The sequence below is a fragment of the Neoarius graeffei genome, chromosome 3 (assembly GCF_027579695.1).
Source record: "Neoarius graeffei isolate fNeoGra1 chromosome 3, fNeoGra1.pri, whole genome shotgun sequence".
Taxonomy (NCBI): Eukaryota; Metazoa; Chordata; class Actinopteri; order Siluriformes; family Ariidae; genus Neoarius; species Neoarius graeffei.
Genome location: NC_083571.1, coordinates 75,195,061 through 75,216,526, shown reverse-complemented (window position 1 = coordinate 75,216,526; position 21,466 = coordinate 75,195,061). Strand labels below are relative to the sequence as shown.

Here is a 21,466-nt window from a genome sequence, read left to right as displayed (position 1 = left end):
AAATATTTGTTTGAACAAAACACACTCTGACTGACTCACTCTGTATTATCTAGAGACCCGTCGACCCATCTTTTCGACGGCCAATACTAAAAGTCGACAGGTAAATTTCTGCAATGACAGGCTTCAAAATGACCATTCGGGGATCCTTTGGAGCGCGTTGTGCGCGCACTTGGGACCCAGTCTTTATGGGAAACACCTAATGCTAATTTGAGCGCAATCAGCACGTGCATATAAGGACACATTTCACAGAGACTTTGTGAAGCATTCTGCCAGGTATGCGGTGGTAGACGGATCTAAGTGCAGGAAGTGTGATATTTACAAAAATGAAACTGAAAGCAGAGTCACAAACATGGCTACAAACAAATGTGACAGTGATGATAATACTTCGCAAAGCCTCGGTGTCCTTACATGCATGTGCTGATTGCTCTCGAATCAGTATCAGATGTTTCCCATAATGACTGGGTCCCAAGCACACGCACACCGCACTCCGAAGGATCCCCGAATGCAAATGCACTTTTTAAGTCTTGGTGAAGTTTAGGCTGTGCCGAGCCGCTGTGCTACTCATGTTCACATCACTGGATAAGAAAGAGCACTTTGGTACAGCTCAGAAATTTTTTTTTTTTTTTAAATGGAATTCTTACCTTCATAGAAATGAAGTGAGCATACCAGAGGGTTTTTGATCTCTCCGCTCGACACCAAGTCCTGCTGAATGTTTTTCCCCCATTTTCACTTCTACATTTAGAAATCTCTCTAGTTTTTTTTCCCCCCGATGAAGAATTACTTTTGGTAAATTAAAAAAAATCTGATGTCTTTGTTTCATTCAAAACAATCTGCACATCCAAAAATGCAGCAAAACCTTCCCATACTGATCAATAACAACTAACTCGGCTGAATGAAGCACGACAAGCATGCCCCCTGTCATGGCAGCGTAGATACCGTTGCTATGGGGTCAGGTGATGGTGCAAAGCCTCTATTAGAGAAAATTATGATGAAACAAAAACGAGCAATGTTAGTTGCACTGGCAGATCAAAGTAAACGCCAGTGGACGAGTGGGGACCCTAAACAACACAATAAATCTGCATCCCACATGCGTGTTTCTCTGGTACAATGTTTGCTCTCCCTTATTTCTGAAGCGGGACGTGATTTGCTGCTCAGAACCGATAGCATGCTCCCATTGGCCAGTGCACAGCATGGCAACCAACCATAGTCCTTGTTTCATACTACAGCCAGGTTCAGCTGCCGACTCTGGCTGCCTGCCATGTTGGTGTCATGTTGAGGAAGCCGCAGAACTTTTCATGCAACCTCATCTGAAGCACGTGTGAAATATCTAATGCTTACACGTGCTCAATATGTACATGTAAGCTTCTGTGGTTGGGACAGCCATTACCAACTTACTACACCATGCTAATCAGGACTGCGCATTGCAAAATTAGGCACAAAGGCTGCATGTGCTATAAAATGGCATAAAATAAAGAATTTTCTTGAAATTATTTGAGTTGACGGATACCTTTTTCAGAAATTCACTACCTAAAACACCGTATTTTAAGCGCCCCTCTCAACTGCTTTTTCATGCCAAGATTGCATCAGAGGGCCCCAAATTTGCTTCAATATTTCAAATTTTCCCGAGGGAGCAAACCCCTATACCCCCCTAACAGCCCTGGATTCCCTTAGCAGAAGCCCCTGCCGACACCCTTCTCTCAATTTCTAGATAATACCCTGCTGACTCGTATACAGTTACAAGGAACACTACGCTCTTCTGCTAAAAAGCAGCAGACAGATGCACATCTAAAAACACTTAGACAAATTAGAACTTGTTTGGAAAATTTTAATCTGATTTTACAATGAAACACAGAACACTTTTGCAATAACTTGGCTCATTTAGAGAAAAAAAAGGGTTGCATTTAGGATCCCACAGTGAAGCATGGTGGTGGGAGCATCATGATATACAGCTGCTTTTCCGCAAATGGTACTGCGGCATTACATACCATCAAAGGAAACATGAATCCAGCAATATACCAGGACAAATTAAAGGAGAATTTAATCTCATCTGCTAAGAAACTAAACACTCAGAAATCAAAATTTCTGACCTCCAACTTTCTGTTTTAAGGAGGAAAATATACATTACTCATCACAGTTAGCTGGCTAGCTTCTTGACCAACATAAAAGGCTTCTGTATTTGTTTCCCGCTTTGGAGCTCGAAGGCACAGAGGTTGAAAACGATGTCATTTCGTGCTCCAACGTCCCGCTTCCGAGGTCAGTCGAATGCAGCCCATGTAAGGTCTTTATGTGGGCAGAGAAAAACTTACGGTAAAGTTCACCAGCAAAGACTATGTGCCTTCATCATCTTCAACACAATGCTTCACCAGCAAAGACAGTCTTTATTCTCTCCTTCTTTGATAACGTCATTTCTACATTTTAGCCTCGGTAACTGGAATTTTCAAGAGCAACGTTCACATATTTAGGAACTGGCAAATATTAAATAAACCTTATATTCTCTTATTAATGACTTTTCATTGTTAACAAAACCTTGAACAGCCACATAAAACCCAACTTCATAAAATACACTTCGAAAATATTTGGGATAATAAAGTGGAGTGTGGAGGGTTTTCCACATTAGACATGACTTTAACGAATTACACGACATTAATCTCATCTCATTATCTCTAGCCGCTTTATCCTTCTACAGGGTCGCAGGCAAGCTGGAGCCTATCCCAGCTGACTACGGGCGAAAGGCGGGGTACACCCTGGACAAGTCGCCAGGTCATCACAGGGCTGACACATAGACACAGACAACCATTCACACTCACATTCACACCTACGGTCAATTTAGAGTCACCAGTTAACCTAACCTGCATGTCTTTGGACTGTGGGGGAAACCGGAGCACCAGGAGGAAACCCACGCAGACACAGGGAGAACATGCAAACTCCGCACAGAAAGGCCCTCGCCAGCCCCGGGGCTCGAACCCAGGACCTTCTTGCTGTGAGGCGACAGCGCTAACCACTACACCACCGTGTCGCCTCATGACATTAATTAATTAACAAATAACATCTGCTGTTGTTTTTCATCCATCTTGCATTTATGAGCTTGTACGTGTCATGACCTTATTCTGAACCCATCTTGTTGTGACTGTAACGGTGGGGAAGAAAATAACAGACCAAGTGAGTGTCGCTCGTTTCTCCTGAGATGCTCCACAGCCATACCACTGTGTTTCCTTCTTACGTTTATTAATCAAGCATCAAGTTTTATTAATAAAACCTTGTTTTTTTTAATTAAGCATAATTTTAGGAAATTAGTTGAGAAAACTGTAAACTCGATATTGTCTAATACATTTATTCAACTTTTTAAATCGCACTGCTTGTTGTAACAGGCTTCAAGTTATTTCTGTTTCCGTGCGGCATTATTAAGTGGATGTGAGAGGAAGAGTTTTGTGCGTATAGTAAAGTATTCATATTCACCCAGCACTGTGGTATACACACATCATCTATCTACTAATAACAGATATACAGCGTCTTCACTCATTTTCTAAGGTTACAAATATTAAAGACCATTTTTGGGGACAACACATGAAATAAGAGTGCTGTGGAAGTTTTTTACCCCCTTCTGATAGTGACAGTAATCAGACACACAGCTATTATTATTCTATTTAACGGGTTATTAAAAGGATGTTAACACATCTCGTTCAGTGTCATTCGGATTGGTCTCAATCAGTTTCCTCGATCACGATGAGGTGATTACAGGAGCAGTTTCTGTTCTGATTGAGGTTTTAGTCAGATTTTCAACACGTTGTGAGGCTGCATGTGAACACAGCCAGTGTAATGCGGCGATACGACAAGTCCAGACCTCCAATCTAATCTAGTTTACGCAGAGGAGACGCTTTAATGGGGATGAATGATGCCGGACATGACTGGCCTTTCATTGACCTGGAGCTGTTCAAGTAGAGAATAAAATATGATGGGGTGTGCTGCTACAGGAAAACAATCAACACTGGAGTTGTGTTCCTTTCAACATTTATTCTCCAATAACAGCACACCCGGAAGTATTTTATTCCTCTTAAACCACAGTAACTTTTCAATTATTACAATTTTTAATTTATTAAATGAACATCTTTTTTTTTTTTAAATCTGTATATAGTTATATTTAATGTCGATGAAACAAGTTCCTGCTCTCACTTACGTTACAGCGGCTATAAACAGTCATTCCCTCATCAGCCTCTTTAATGTCTCTCGACGTTAATAAAAAAAAAAAAAGCTAGAAACCAGAAAGCACAAATTCCTCTGATTGGTGTGGTACAGTGGTGTAGTGGTTAGCACTGTCACCTCATAGCAAGAAGGTTCTGGGTTCGAGCCCAGTGACTTACAAGGGCCTTTCTGTGTGGAGTTTGTATGTTCTCCCCGTGTCTGCATGGGTTCCTCCGGTTTCCCCCACAGTCCAAAGACATACGCTTAGGTTAACATGGGGCAGCCATGGCCTGAAGGTTGGGCTGAAGTGCCCTTGAGCAAGGCACCAAACCCCCACCTGCTCCCCAGACTGCCCACTGCTCTGGGTACGTGTGTGCTCATTGCTCACTTGTGTGTGCATGTGTTCACTGCTTCAGATGGGTTAAATGCAGAGAAGAATTTCACTGTGCTTAAGTTTGTGCTTGAGTATGATAAATAAAGGCTTCTCGTCTTGCTAGAAAACTTGGCAACAGTCACATACAGCCCCAGATGACACTGGAGACTCTTCCCATAAACGTAATACAAGCAGTTCCTTACTGAAAACTTCACCATAGCAGTGAATATGCAGGATTACGTGACGTGTCCACAGTACAAGGCCGTGCGAATGAGCTCTTACCATGGAAACAATGACATACAAACAGGAGCGCATTAATGTAAACCTGTGATTTACAATCCAGTCAGCTCTACCATGAGGCCTGCTGTTACAAAGAATTTATCAACACCTTCTGACCAATCAGATCTAAGAGTTCAATAGTACTGTGGTAGAAACCAAAAATGTTAAATTAGCAAAATGCTATTCTCGGAGACCTTAGAGAATTACATTCTTATTGTATGATGTGACTCTCCTGATCAATCCCAGACAATCAGGTTGTGTGTAATGAATGAATAATAACACGAGGACAGCTACAGTAAACTTGATTCCTAATGTCAGATTTAATTGTTTTTTGTTTTGTTTTTTACAAACAGGCCAGAGATTAAAAATACAGAGGGAACATCCGGCTTGTTCTCAGTGCACAGTTCAAAAGCCAGCATCTGTGATGGTATGAGGGTGCATTAGTGCACATGACATCTGGGAAGGCGTCATGAATGCTGAATGATATAAACACGTTTCAGAGCAATATGCTGCCATCCAGACAAAATCCTTTTTCAGGGAAGGCCTTCTTTCTTTCAGCAAGACAATGCCATACTGTTTTCTGCACATATTAAAACTGCATGGCTCCATAGTCAAAGAGAGTCTGGGCGCTAAACTGGCCTGCCTGCAGTCCAGACCTGTCTCCCATTTACAACCCCGATTCCAAAAAAGTTGGGACAAAGTACAAATTGTGAATAAAAACGGAATGCAACGATGTGGAAGTTTCAAAATTCCAGATTTTATTTCAGAATAGAACACAGATGACATATCAAATGTTTAAACTGAGAAAATGTATCATTTAAAGAGAAAAATTAGGTGATTTTAAATTTCATGACAACAACACATCTCAAAAAAGTTGGGACAAGGCCATGTTTACCACTGTGAGACATCCCCTTTTCTCTTTACAACAGTCTGTAAACATCTGGGGACTGAGGAGACAAGTTGCTCAAGTTTAGGGAGAGGAATGTTAGCCCATTCTTGTCTAATGTAGGATTCTAGTTGCTCAACTGTCTTAGGTCTTTTTTGTCATATCTTCCGTTTTATGATGCGCCAAATGTTTTCTATGGGTGAAAGATCTGGACTGCAGGCTGGCCAGTTCAGTACCCGGACCCTTCTTCTACACAGCCATGATGCTGTAATTGATGCAGTATGTGGTTTGGCATTGTCATGTTGGAAAATGCAAGGTCTTCCCTGAAATAGACATCATCTGGATGGGAACATATGTTGCTCTAGAACCTGGATATACCTTTCAGCATTGATGGTGTCTTTCCAGATGTGTAAGCTGCCCATGCCACACGCACTAATGCAACCCCATACAATCAGAGATGCAGGCTTCTGAACTGAGCGCTGATAACAACTTGGGTCGTCCTTCTCCTCTTTAGTCCGAATGACACAGTGTCCCTGATTTCCATAAAGAACTTCAAATTTTGATTCGTCTGACCACAGAACAGTTTTCCACTTTGCCACAGTCCATTTTAAATGAGCCTTGGCCCAGAGAAGACATCTGCGCTTCTGGATCATGTTTAGATACGGCTTCTTCTTTGAACTATAGAGTTTTAACTGGCAACGGCGGATGGCACGGTGAATTGTGTTCACAGATAATGTTCTCTGGAAATATTCCTGAGCCCATTTTGTGATTTCCAATACAGAAGCATGCCTGTATATGATGCAGTGCCGTCTAAGGGCCCGAAGATCACGGGCACCCAGTATGGTTTTCTGGCCTTGACCCTTACGCACAGAGATTCTTCCAGATTCTCTGAATCTTTTGATGATATTATGCACTTTAGATGATGATATGTTCAAACTCTTTGCAATTTTACACTGTTGAACTCCTTTCTGATATTGCTCCACTATTTGTCGGCGCAGAATTAGGGGGATTGGTGATCCTCTTCCCATCTTTACTTCTGAGAGCCGCTGCCACTCCAAGATGCTCTTTTTATACCCAGTCATGTTAATGACCTATTGCCAATTGACCTAATGAGTTGCAATTTGGTCCTCCAGCTGTTCCTTTTTTGTACCTTTAACTTTTCCAGCCTCTTATTGCCCCTGTCCCAACTTTTTTGAGATGTGTTGCTGTCATGAAATTTCAAATGAGCCAATATTTGGCATGAAATTTCAAAATGTCTCACTTTCAACATTTGATATGTTGTCTATGTTCTATTGTGAATACAATATCAGTTTTTGAGATTTGTAAATTATTGCATTCCGTTTTTATTTACAATTTGTACTTTGTCCCAACTTTTTTGGAATCGGGGTTGTAAAACATTGTGTGCGTTACGGCGCAAAATATGACAAAGGAAACCCTGAACTGTTGAGCAACTGAAATTCAGGCAAGAATGGGACAACATTTCTCTTTCAAAACTACAGCAATTGGTCTCCTCAGTTCCCAAACGTTTAAGTCGAAGTCGTCCTGATAAACAGGGTTTAATTTTCTTAATGTAAGCCTTGTTCAAGTTTTGCAAGTGAAGACTTTCACAGCTGTATCTCTTCAGCAATGTAGACAAGTGAAGCGAAGCGCCATCAGAGAAAGAAGTTTTGTTACTCTGCTCTGAAGTCAGACAGCATGATAATAATCAATCTGCAAATCCTGATATAACCGTCAACCGTCCCAGGCCTACTAACTGAGGTCACAAACAGAAACCACCAAGTTACATCCAAGTTGTTCAGTTCTGAGTGTAAAACTCAGTGTTAGCAGTTTATGTCTTACAGATTTTTTGACAGCCCTCTCATTGCTCCCATCACTCAAACTCCCATCTGTGCGAGGCTCGATTTCTTCGGTGCTGTTAAACTGATGCACTGGGAGCATTTTACACTCAGACAAGTGGTAAAGATCATCATTGCACTCGGCCAGGGTAGTCACTACTTCATAATATTCCTTCAGTTTAAGTTTGGTTGGGTCCCCCCCGAAGAGAACATAGCATGACTCAACCTCTTGTTTTTGTTACTCACACTTTTAAAGTTCAGCTTAATTAGCCAGTTTTATCATGTTCCATCTGGCTGTCTGTGGCTTGTCGTTATTTTAGTGAGTAACAAGCTATTAAAAAGACGAAGCTATTAAAAAGATGAAGGATTGTAAATATTTGGACACCGACAAAGTCATGGTTATTTTACTTAATTGGCACAGTACATTGACGTCTCTGGAAATTAAATAATGGATATGAGCTCAAATTGCAGAATTTCAGCCTTCATTTGAGGAGATGTACACCCAAACAGTGCAGGACTTATAGCATTTATATATACACATGACCCCCAAAACGGCGGCACGGTGGTGTAGTGGTTAGCGCTGTCGCCTCACAGCAAGAAGGTCCGGGTTCGAGCCCCGTGGCTGACGAGGGCCTTTCTGTGTGGAGTTTGCAGGTTCTCCCCGTGTCCGCGTGGGTTTCCTCCGGGTGCTCCGGTTTCCCCCACAGTCCAAAGACATGCAGGTTAGGTTAACTGGTGACTCTAAATTGACCGTAGGTGTGAATGTGAGTGTGAATGGTTGTCTGTGTCTATGTGTCCGCCCTGTGATGATCTGGCGACTTGTCCAGGGTGTACCCTGCCTTTCGCCCATAGTCAGCTGGGATAGGCTCCAGCTTGCCTGCGACCCTGTAGAACAGGATAAAGCTGCTACAGATAATGAGATGAGATGACCCCCAAAACCCTGGCACTTTTTTATTTTAAGGGTCCAAAAGTAATTGGACAATTGGCTGCTCAGCTGTTCCGTGTGTTATTTCTTCATTATTTAACTTACAAGTAAACATATTCTCAATATAACGTCCAAAGAGCTGCCACTACCAGTGAAACAAGCCATTTGAATGAAAAAAAAATCAAAATAAACCAACCTATCAGAAAGAGCAAAAACATCATCTATTTGGTACATGCTTGTAAAAGAAAGAAAGAAAGAAAGAAAGAAAGAAAGAAAGAAAGAAAGAAAGAAAGAAAGAAAGAAAGAAAGAAAGAAAGAAAGAAAGAAAGAAAGAAAGAATGCAATGATGATGGCGACCTGCCCAAGATGAACCCCGCCTCTCCTGAAGTCACCTGGGACTGGCTCCAGCTTCTCTTGTGATCATGATGGATAAGCGGTATAGCTAATGTAATGTATCGTAATGGATGCAAGTCGATGACATTTTAATCATCAGCTATGCTGATCTAATCTTTACAGCCCTAATGACGCAACCTTATAAAATCACACATTTATACATCCTGGTGAAATAATAAAAAGTGCCAAATTAACTTAAAATATAAAATGATCTTAATTAACAACGTGAGCCACATGGTGGCGCAGTGGGTAGTGCTACTGCTGCTGCCTCAGAGTTCCAGGGTCCTGCTATACTCCAGTTTCCTCCAAAAAACACGCAGGAAGGAAGCCTGGCCCCTCTAAAACACCCCAAGGTACAAGTGAGTGTAGGGATGATGATTTTTCGTGATCATGGGGGGGAAAAAAAAACAGCAGAAAAAACAGCTTGTCCGAAATGTAATTGCCATTCTGAAACGGAAAACAGGTTTTTGTCGGCATCCGGTTTCAAACCCAAGAAATTCAATCCACGTAGCTATACAGCGAGGCAAAAATAAATCAAATCTCAGTGTAAACCGGGTTGTCAACAAACTATCAACCTCCCACCATGTTGTAAATGGCACGAGGGCTTATGATCAGTGTGCACACTGATTGGATAAAAGGACACCCAGGGATTGGAAGCGGGAATGCCTCACCCTGGAAAATACAAAGCAGCTCACAAAGCTGATGTACAATGGTGATACTGAGGCTCAGTTTGGGTGAATCCTGCTGAAGCGGTCTCCCGTCTGTTTCTTCATCAGTTATCAGTTCATGTTCACTGGCGAGTACAGCAGGTGCGTTTGTAAAAATAACCACGTTGTAATATCTAATTACAGATTATTACACTTTGAATTCAGGGAGACTTTGCAATCGGAGAAATCGCAAATACCTCAATAAAATAAACACCTGTGCATCTTAATTTCATTCGGACATTCACTGTATCTTTCCTTTGTATGGTACGCGTTAGCCATCACAAACGTCGTAAAATATTTCACGGGAAGTTTACCACAGTGCCGAACTCACTTACGGTTTGTTTTCATTCACAGTGCGATTCTGTCACCCTTATCATGTCCAACTCATTTTCTTTCAGTTTCATTTCTTTAAATTAATTTATACTTCAAGTTGTACTGGATTAATCAAGATTTAACTTTACTTCCTCCAGAAGCTCTGAATTTGGGTGAGTATAACTCTTAAAACTGCATATCAGGTAACGGGTTATACTGTAACAACACACGCATCATAATGGGGCACTGGAGAGTTTTTGTTTATTGTTACAGTTTGAGTTTTATTGAAAAATTATAAATCATTAAAAGCATAATGATTATTATAACTATACCTGCTTTGTGATAAACTTCATTAACTACTTTAATTTCGCTGAACTAGTAAATACATATTAACAAAAAGGTTATGGTCAGTACAAGTGAAAAATCCTGCCGCTTGTCCGACTGGATTAAAAAGTGAATGCCGAGCCCTGACACGATGTCTTTTATTTCATTTTGACATCTTTCAGCGGAGGTGATACCATACATTTCTTCAGCTTCTTTCTCTCACTCTCCCAATTTGAACCTGAAAATCTATAATTATGTCAAAATTGAATAACAAAATTTATGCGATGTGTGGTGTCCCATTCAGATTACTGACAATGAATGAACGAACGTGATGAGATTACACATTTCTCATCACTGCCCGAGTCACCTGGACACTGTAGGTGTTCACTCAACACTGGGGATTGTGCTGCAGAGGTGAGGGAGTGATAAAAAAAAAAAACTGCCCATGATAGTGAACTGCAAGAAAAGTTACACTGCCAGCAGGATTTCAGAAGTGCCTAGATCACAATGTCACAAAAACATTACTTATGCTGTGTTCACACTTATACCGGTACAAAAGTGGTATAACTGTATCGATACAAAGTATACCGGTACAGTTTAGTGCATCTGTCCACACTAGCAAGAAATGTTTGTGGTTTTCTTTCATGGTAGTTGAAATGCGCGTGCGCGAAACGTTTCCGTGGTTACTGAGTGACTGCCTTCCGAGAATATGGCGGATGAAACGACGTGTGTGTGCTTTTTGTTGTCAATGTACAGTCTGTATTTCTGGTGGTCATTTATTCAGTCGAATCGTATAAAACGCGCGAGGCAGTTGAGAAAGAAACAAAGAAAACAAATCTCCGTTCTTCACTATTTTATTCAGCGAAGATATCGATTGAGGTGTGTGACTTTGCGCATGCGCATTATATTTGTATCGATACAGAGCCGCTTCATCTGTCCACACTACAGTGAAGCGCTACAGTACCGATACGAAACCCATACGTTTGTGGGTTTCGTACAGATACGGTTATACCGCTACAGTACCGGTATAGTTGCTAGTGTGGACAGGGGTTGCGGTACGAAAGTAGTTTCGTATCGGTACAAAATCCCTAGTGTGGACAGGGTATTATACATACAGCAGAGCAAACCCATCTCGTAAGTAGCAGATGTTTTGTCCCCATCACCCACATGGTATTTGTTAATACAGTTAGTTAGTAAAGAAGACATGATGTGGGTTAAACTGGGTGTTTAATAGTGATCTCAAATCCTAATTATAGATGCGAACGTTGTCCCGGCAGAGCAGACTTGTACGATTCTACATCAGGGCTTCTCAGACTCTTTGTAAACAGAGACCTCTTTTACAACTGTAAAAGAAATTCATCAGTCTGCCTCTGTATACGTTTATTTCATGCACATTTAAGCATGTACAACAATATTTCATCTTTTTAATATTTTATTTAGCAGAGCCATAGAGCTTTCTAATCCTGAATGTTACCTGAATGTATAATTACAGTTATTGAGATGTGGATTTAAACGCACTGAATTCAAATGTCCAGTTAAAGGGACTAACGTCTAAAAGAACTTAATAATAAGTACAACAGTTAGTTTTGCTCCACTGGACATGGATATGGACGTGAGCAAAGGCTACGATCAAATCTCATGTCAAGTTTCTCCTCGTACGCAAGTTCTCAGTCAGCGCGGACATGTGGTGTAGCGCAGTAAACCTGACTGAGTGGAGAGGTGTTATTAGACCATGTATTTTGACTGATATCTAAATGTATACAGCCACATTCATCACTTAAAAATACGTAGCATATGGCAAAATATTGTATTTTTTCAAGGCCTACATCGATTATGTGTCATATATCCCTAACACACAGTGGTATGCAAAAGTTTGGGCACCCCTGGTCAAAATTGCTGTTACTGTGAAGAGTGAGGCAAGTTGAAGATGAAATGATCTCCAAAAGGCATAAAAGTTAAAGATGACTCATTCCCTTTATATATTAAGCAAAAATAATTTTTTATTTTCATCTTTTACATTTTCAAAATGACAAAAAAGGAAAAGGGCCCGAAGCAAAAGTTTGGGCACCCTGCATGGTTAGTACCTAGTAACACCCCCTTTATCACAGCCTGTAAACACTTTTTGTAGCCAGCTAATAATCTTTCAGTTCTTACCTGGGGGATTCTCACACATTCGTCCTTGCAAAAGGCTTCCAGTTCTACAAGTTTCTTGGGCTGTCTTGCATGCACTGCTCTTTTGAGATCTATCCACAGATTTTCAATGGTGTTTAGGTCAGGGGACTGTGAGGGCCAGGGCAAAACCTTCAGCTTGTGCCTCTTGAGGTATTCCATTGTAGATTTTGAGGTGTGTTTTGGATCATCGTCTAATTGTAGGACCCATCTTCTTTTTAACTTCAACTTTTTTACAGATGGTGTGATGTTTGCTTCCAGAATTTGCTGGTATTTATTCGAATCCATGCTTCCCTCGACCAATGAAATGTGCCCTGTGCCACTGGCTGCAACACAACCCCAAAGCATGATCGATCCACGCCCATGCTTCAGAGTTGGAGAGGTGTTCTTTTCCTGGAATTTGGCACCCTTTTTTCTCCAAACATACCTTTGCACATTGTGGCCAAAAAGTTCTATTTTGATTTCATCAGTCCACAGGATTTGTTTCCAAAATGCATCAGGCTTATTTAGATGTTCATTTGCAAACTTCAGACGCTGAATTTTGTTGTTAGGACGCAGGAAAGGTTTTCTTCTGATGACTCTTCCATGAAGGTCATATTTGTTCAGGTGTCGCTGCATAGTAGAACAGTGCACCACCACTCCAGCGTCTGCTAAATCTTTCTGAAGGTCTTTTGCAGTCAAACAGGGGTTTTTATTTGCCTTTCTAGCAATCCAACGAGCAGTTCTTTCAGAAAGTTTTCATCATCTTCCAGACCTCACCTTGAGCTCCACTGTTTCTGTTAACTGCCATTTCTTAATAACATTACAATCTGAGGAAACAGCTACCTGAAAACACTTTGCTATGTTCTTGTAGCCTTCTCCTGCTTTGTGAGCATCAATTATTTTATTATTCAGAATGCGAGGGAGTTGCTTAGAGGAGCCCATGGCTGTTGATTTTAGGGACAAGTTTGAGGAGTCAGAGAATTTATACAGCTTTGAAATCTGCATCATCTGACCTTTCCTAACGAAGAATTTGAACAAGCCACAGCTCAATAAGCTAATTAAGGTCTGGAACCTTGGAAAAAGTTACCTGAGAGCTCAAATGTATTGGGGTGCCCAAACTTTCGCATGGTGTTCCTTTTCTTTTTTCACTCTCCAATTGTACAAAATAATACACAAATCTTGCAGAAAACGCTGAAAAGAAATGTGTCGTCTTTACCTTTATGCCTTTTGGGGATCAGTTCATCTTCTGCTCGCTTAATTATTCACAGTAACAGACATTTTCAATAAGGGTGCCGAGACTTTTGCATGCCACTATAGGCTAAATAGGGGTTTTCAAATTGTTTGCAAAAGAGTTAAAATTTTTTTGATGCAAGATTAATTTCTCTTTCATTTTGAGATACCCTACTTGTTAGTCAAGGCTCTTAGTGATAAAATTACGCAATTAAAAACAATGGGTAGGCTAACCGGTTTACAATGTGATAGGTGCTTATTCAGTCACCTATTTAAACAAGAGCTTTGCCAGTCATCAAATCTCAGCAATGACACATCTGGCTTTGTTTGAAGACCTCTACATGTCCATAAGGCAAGACGGGGATTTTCGGGAATGTAGGAATTTTTTAAGGAGCGTGGCAAGTGGCTTTTAATTTGCTTTTGTCTCCCACGGCATCCAGGGTGGTGGTGTGTCGGCACTGGGGACGGAGGACACCGACAGTGTCTGAAATGCCAGTAATCTAAATAATTTCTTCTTTATAGAGCTGTTATATAAAAGCAATATCAGACTCGAGATTGCGACATTGTACTAAATATCAGCACATATCTGATTAGCTGTGTCACTCAGCTGTGCTGAGATTCAGCTAATATTTTACTCAGGTTGTTAAGTTCATGTGTAAAATCCCACTGTTACCCCTTTTCCACCAAAGCAGTTCCAGGGCCAGTTTAGTTTAGAGCAGGTGCCTAATCTCGAACCAGTTCTTCACATTTCACAAGTCAAAGAACCAGCTTTCAGCCAGGAAAACTGCTTCCAGAGCAGCACCAACACTTTGCTGGTCTACAATCAAGAACCACTTATGTCATGGGTGAGGGCGAGATTATCGATTATCCGAACCAGCACCACCACCATGATACCACAGTCAGCATGACAGTGGCAATCTATCAATGATTCCTGATACTATCATCACACGCCCAAAGTGTTACATATGCAGTGTTTAGTCCATTTGAATCTAAACCTGAAGTGTTTTATTCCTCAGTGTGGGTCTCTGTATAGGTGAGGACACACCGAATCTCACTCACACATGGACTTAAACAAGCGCCTGAGACCAACTGATCAAAGTGATCCTGCTCTGCTTCCAGCTCAACTCTATCACAGTTCAACTGCAGTGAGAGAGCTGACTCTTACCCCTTTTCCACCAAATCAGTTCCAGGGCTGGTTCGGAGCCAGTGCTGGTGCTGGTTCACAACTCGTTCAACTTGCGAGCCAGCTGAGAACCAGTTTACTTTTCCATAGCTTGTGGTGTTAAGGGGAGCCACATCATTACGTCGCTGTATACGTCAGTTACGTCGCTGTATACGTCAGTTACATCGCTGCGTTTGCATAAACCTTGGCGCGAATATCGAAGCAACAACAACACGGAGAAGAAGCAGCAACAACAATAATAATGGCCGACTTCGCGTTTGTACAGCTGCTGCTGCTTCTTGTCGCTTAAAAATGGTGATCTTTCGCGGTCTTGTTATTGTTGTTGGTCTTAACAACTCCGCCCCCCCACTGACGTAAGCGGTTCTTTCCTCTGGCCCAGCAGAGAGTTGGTGCTACCCTGGAACCGGTTTTTCTGGCCCCAGAGCCAGTTCTTTGTCAGTGGAAACAGAAAACCCGGTTCCAAACTAAGCACTGGCCCCGAACCAGCCCTGGAACTGCTTTGGTGGAAAAGGGGCATCTGACTCAGAGATGCCTGACTCCCTGATTCCAAGTGGCCTGACTCTCTGACTTGTAGATATCAGACTCAGAGACGCCTGACTCCCTGACGCCTGACTCAGAGATGCCTGACTCCCTGACTCAGAGACGCCTGACTCAGAGATGCCTGACTCCCTGACTCCGAGACGCCTGACTCCCTGACTCCGAGACGCCTGACTCCCTGACTCCGAGACGCCTGACTCCGAGACGCCTGACTCCCTGACACCGAGACGCCTGACTCCCTGACACCGAGACGCCTGACTCCCTGACACCGAGACGCCTGACTCCCTGATTCCTTGACTCTGAGACGCTTGACTCCTTGACACCTGACTCCCTGATGCCTGACTCTCTGACTCCCTGACACCGAGACGCCTGACTCCCTGACTCCGAGATACCTGACTCCCTGACTCCGAGACGCCTGACTCCCTGACTCCGAGACGCCTGACTCCCTGACGCCGAGACGCCTGACTCCCTGACGCCGAGACGCCTGACTCCCTGATTCCTTGACTCTGAGACGCTTGACTCCTGACTCCCTGACACCTTGACTCTGAGACGCTTGACTCCTGACTCCCTGACACCGAGATGCCTGACTCCCTGACGCCTGACTCCCTGACACCAAGACGCCTGACTCCCTGACACCGAGACGCCTGACTCCCTGACACCGAGACACCTGACTCCCTGATTCCTTGACTCTGAGACGCTTGACTCCCTGACACCTGACTCCCTGATGCCTGACTCTCTGACTCCCTGACACCGAGACGCCTGACTCCCTGATTCCTTGACTCCGAGACGCCTGACTCCCTGATTCCTTGACTCCGAGACGCCTGACTCCCTGACTCCAATTCCTTGACTCTGAGACGCCTGACTCCCTGACGCCTGACTCTCTGACTCCCTGATTCCTTGACTCCGAGACGCCTGACTCCCTGACTCCAATTCCTTGACTCTGAGACGCCTGACTCCCTGACGCCTGACTCCCTGATTCCTTGACTCCGAGACGCCTGACTCCCTGACTCCAATTCCTTGACTCCGAGACGCCTGACTCCCTGACACCTGACTCCGAGACGCCTGACTCCCTGACTCCAATTCCTTGACTCTGAGACGCCTGACTCCCTGACGCCTGACTCTCTGACTCCCTGATTCCTTGACTCCGAGACGCCTGACTCCCTGACTCCAATTCATTGACTCTGAGACGCCTGACTCCCTGACGCCTGACTCCCTGACACCTGACTCCGAGACGCCTGACTCCCTGATGCCTGACTCGAGGATGATATTCTGTAGATGTGAGCTGCTATATACTGACCTCCGAGAGCCAAAGCACAGAACTGCCGTGTATCTGAGGCGCCATTTGTTGGAGAGTATAATCACCACATACATTACAGTAAGTTGTGTTCAGGACACTGTACGAGAGAGAGGGATAGAGAGAGGGAGAGAGAGAGACTGCACGATCCCTAAATTTCTGACTGTGATTCATATCTCTCTCCCTCTCTCCTGTTTTTGCCTAAAACGTCTGTCAGCACGAAGTGTCCTGTTTACACAGAGAGAGAGAGAGAGAGAGAGTAAACAGTAGCGCGTTAGGGCTCAAAACTCGGAAGGACAGAGCAACATTGTAACAGAAAACAGAAGGAAAACTCACTAAGCTGTAAATAGGCGTCACTGTTGTCCATCTCTGGTTATTCCCGTATTTCCACTGACTTCTACTTCTTCTTCCTCTTCTTTTTCTTCTTCTTCTTCTTCTTGGGCTGGCTGTAGAGTTGCTCAGACTCACACAGCGGCATCTCAATCCATTCCGGGGCAGAAATGAGTGAGAACACGCTACAGGGAGCGGAGCTTAGCCTGCCTGGGGCCCATTCTAGGGGGGACGTCAACCTGGGGCTTTCATCAACGACCACAGCTTAGTCTGCATGGGGCCCAAAAAGAGGGAGGTGTGAGGAACGATCACTCCAACCAACTGCAATGCCGAAGTGGTTCTTCACTGCACACATATCCATCCATCCATTATCTGTAGCCACTTATCCTGTGCACACATATCTCATCTCATTATCTCTAGCCACTTTATCCTGTTCTACAGGGTCGCAGGCAAGCTGGAGCCTATCCCAGCTGACTACGGGCGAAAGGCAGGGTACACCCTGGACAAGTCGCCAGGTCATCACAGGGCTGACACATAGACACAGACAACCATTCACACTCACATTCACACCTACGGTCAATTTAGAGTCGCCAGTTAACCTAACCTGCATGTCTTTGGACTGTGGGGGAAACCGGAGCACCCGGAGGAAACCCACATGGACACGGGGAGAACATGCAAACTCCGCACAGAAAGGCCCTCGTCGGCCACAGGGCTCGAACCCAGACCTTCTTGCTGTGAGGCGACAGCGCTAACCACTACACCACCGTGCCGCCCAATTTTGTAACATGATGTTTGTTAATAATACAGTACTATGGGAGCGTTCGCCGTGATGTCACAAAATGGTCACATGATGTTTTGGTTGGCAAGAAGCTATTTATAAATGGCCGATTGGAGTTATCGTGTCATTAATTAATTATGGTAGTGTCGTGTTGTGTTATCGGCTGTACATACAGATTTGATAAGAATGATCCCAAGAGCTTGTACCGCATACCAAAGAAACCTGAAGCTCGCCGAATGCTTTGGATCACAGCAATTAAGCGTGACAAGTGGAAACCTACTGACAACGACCGTATTTGCTTTCGACACTTTACAGTATATCTGGTAAGACACATGATTTTTTATTATTTTGTTTTGCAGTTTAATATTATGATATTAGATAAAATTTCCTCATCAGAAATAATTTGTTGTGCTATGACATTGCTTAGATATCAACCAAAAGATGAGTAAAAACGCACGAACAGCTGATTTGTATGCAGTACACGAGTACGATTTCTGCAAACGCACTCGCGGTAAATTTATGTACTTTTTGCAGTATAAATATTTGACATTAGAAGATTGGTCGAACTTTTCATGGTATGTATTTGAAGATAAATAGCATAGCGTGGATTTAAAACACTGCTTGTGCATTCTAAATGTAGAACTTGCTTAAGTTTAGTACTGTACTGTATATCTTTGGAGTGTGCGTGTGAAGCAGCAACATTAACTTATGTTTCAAAGATTATGTCGTGCCTATTTAATCTTTATGTCTTTTTATTATTAGGCACAAAAAGCAAATATAAATGAGTATTTCAATAAAACAACTGAATAATTAACACTTACTTGTATGCATCAAGAGACTTGTAGGCTTTCATTGATTCTTTTGTGTATATTGAAGGCGTGTCAATCACATACAAGTAGATATCGCCGAAGGTCAGGTCAGGCCAGGTGCTTAGATTTGGGTCCCATTTGTCCGTAACTGCGTAAGGATCGGGCAAAACTTTGGTGCCACTGTTGTACAGAAGCTTTGCCGCATATCTTTGCTTAGCATCAGTTGGCAACGAATTTGCATACTGCAATAAATTGCTACAAAAACTAGGTGATGATGCAACTTTGTCAGCTATTGTGGATGGTTCTTACCAACCAATTTTATGCGCAATATTACGTCACGCTCTAGTTTGGCAAACTCTCCCATAGCAAAACCGATGCTTTACCAGTTATCAAGTCAGGAATATCCATTATCTGTTTACACTGTTTAAAAATATTAATTGCTGCAATACAAATTCAGATATTAATTGATTTTAATGAAAGTTTGTCTATAGTAGTTCCACTTTGATTTCAACAATAGACTAAGGCTACATCCACACGACAACGGCAACGAGATGTTATTTAAAAAAATATCGCGTCCAAATGGGCAACGATCAGTAAAATATCAGGTCCATATGGCAACGCAACGCTTGCTGAAAACGATGCAATACACATGCCACACCTCTAGGGGCGCTGTAAGACGGTCCCTTCGGAGACACCAGAACAATAGAAGAAGTAAGGACGCATGCGCATAAATTATTATGCGCGAGACTTCATATTAGCCACAAAGTCAGAAAAATCTGTTCGTAAAATTACGTTATAATGACCAAATACAATGAAAAGTATTTTTCCAGTCTCACCTGTGAAAGGTAATCCCATGTGATCTCGTTTGGACGGTAAACCTGTTGGTACAGTTAAACGCAGCACATGAATGAGGCATCTTTATTCTCCGCTTTGACCCATCCAATATGGCGGCGAGGATGACGTATGATTCTACGCGGAAGGCAGCGTCTTTAATGGTCCGGAATAAATTGAATGCTACACGTTGATGGATTAATTTGTTCTTCTACGCCCTTTTTGAGGAATGTATTATAGGACTTAAACCAACATCTGAAGAGGTGAGATCGATCCTTTTTTTCCCTATTTTTGCTGGCGGGATTGACTCTGCCCTAAGGGCTATTCTCTCTCTCTCTCTCTCTCTCTCTCTCTCTCTCTCTCTCTCTCTCTCTCTCACTCACTCACTTTGCACCATTACACAATAAATATTCACAGTGAAAATATTTTGTAAGCGCGTTTCATGAACCAAGTTATAGGATTTGTTGACAACTCGCATTGAGTTTGTTACACTTCTACCCGCCGTGAAGCACTCACAGTCATGTGGTTGTGACGTCATTGTAAACAAATCCGTTCTACTCATCCAGACGACTTCGCAATGGCAACGTTGCCAGATCTTTCCACTCTGGAACCCGTTCTCAAAAGATTGCGTTTTGGGGCACCCAAAACGCCGGTGCCGTGTGGACGCCAGGCCGAAACGATAAACAATTGTATCGGATTCACCTGAATCCGTTGCCGTGTGGACAGGGCCTAAACCTGCAAATGCAAAAGTATCCTAAATAACTGTTGAGTCCACAGAAACAGCTATTCAAGTCAGAAACTAGTCGTCATATTCATGCTCAGATAAAAGATACTAAATGGTAGCGAGCCGCACAGCATTCCTCACCTTTGTGGTTCATTCAGCCAGGTGTGAGCACAGTGATCACCGTCAAGTACAGACCAAAACCACTGGTCTGAGACCATCTGAGTGAATTGTTGTCTGCACCCAGTGTTGGCTCTGGAGCAACTTTATCTGAAAAAATCGCAGCTTATAACATTAACCATTGACACTGTTAACATTCATTTTTTAACTTTCTTGAAAATGAAATCCAAACCAAGAAGCCTTGATTTGTCACACGTACACTCAAGCACAGACTTAAGCACATAGTGAAATTTAACCTCTGCATTTAACCCATCTGAAGCAGTGAACACACACATGCATATGCACACACAAGTGAGCAATGAGCACACACATACCCAGAGCAGTGGGCAGCTATGCTACAGTGCCCAGGGAGCAGTTGTGGGTTAGATGCCCTTACTCAAGGACACTTCAGCCCAAACTCAGGCCATGGTTGCCCCATGTTAACCTAGCCGCATGTCTTTGAACTGTGGGGGAAACCGGAGCAAACTCACGCAGACCTGAGGAGAATATGCAAACTCCGCACAGAAAGGCCCCCATCGGCTGCTGGGCCCGAACCCAGAACCTTCTTGCTGTGAGGCGACGGTGCTAACCACTACACCACTGTGCCGCCAAATTGTGACAACAGTAGCTCATGTCTGCACTGGTTACAGGTCATTGCATGGTCAACATTTCTGGTACTTAATCATCTCATCTCATTATCTGTAGCCGCTTTATCCTGTTCTACAGGGTCGCAGGCAAGCTGGAGCCTATCCCAGCTGACTACGGGCGAAAGGCGGGGTACACCCTGGATAAGTTGCCAGGTCATCACAGGGCTGACACATAGACACAGACAACCATTCACACTCACATTCACACCTACGCTCAATTTAGAGTCACCAGTTAACCTAACCTGCATGTCTTTGGACTGTGGGGGAAACCGGAGCACCCGGAGGAAACCCACGCGGACACGGGGAGAACATGCAAACTCCGCACAGAAAGGCCCTCGCCGGCCATGGGGATCGAACCCGGACCTTCTTGCTGTGAGGCAACAGCACTAACCACTACATCACCGTGCCGCCCCGTACTTAATCATGATATTGGAAATTTTGGATTTAGCCAGATTTACCTTATTTTGTGTGTTAGCAAGTAAATAAGTAGCCTAGAAAGGAGCAAAAGACAACAATGAGCCATTGCTTAGGCTTTTGAAAATAGAAAGTGATTATATACAGCAGTGAAGATTCTGCTAAGAAT

At 43.1% G+C, this 21,466-nt stretch overlaps 1 protein-coding gene across 4 annotated transcripts in view; it reads right to left on the bottom strand.

Annotated features, from left to right (window-relative positions):
* rxrgb (retinoid X receptor, gamma b) overlaps positions 1-17,098 on the bottom strand; it is a 100,137-nt gene extending 83,039 nt beyond the window's left edge. For all 4 annotated transcript variants that reach the window (XM_060917326.1, XM_060917328.1, XM_060917329.1 and 1 more), the window contains exon 1: positions 16,945-17,098. In XM_060917326.1, the coding sequence (XP_060773309.1) occupies positions 16,945-16,975 (31 nt within the window). In that variant the 5' untranslated portion in view covers positions 16,976-17,098. The remainder of the gene's footprint in view (positions 1-16,944) is intronic.
* Between the last annotated feature and the right edge of the window lie 4,368 nt (positions 17,099-21,466).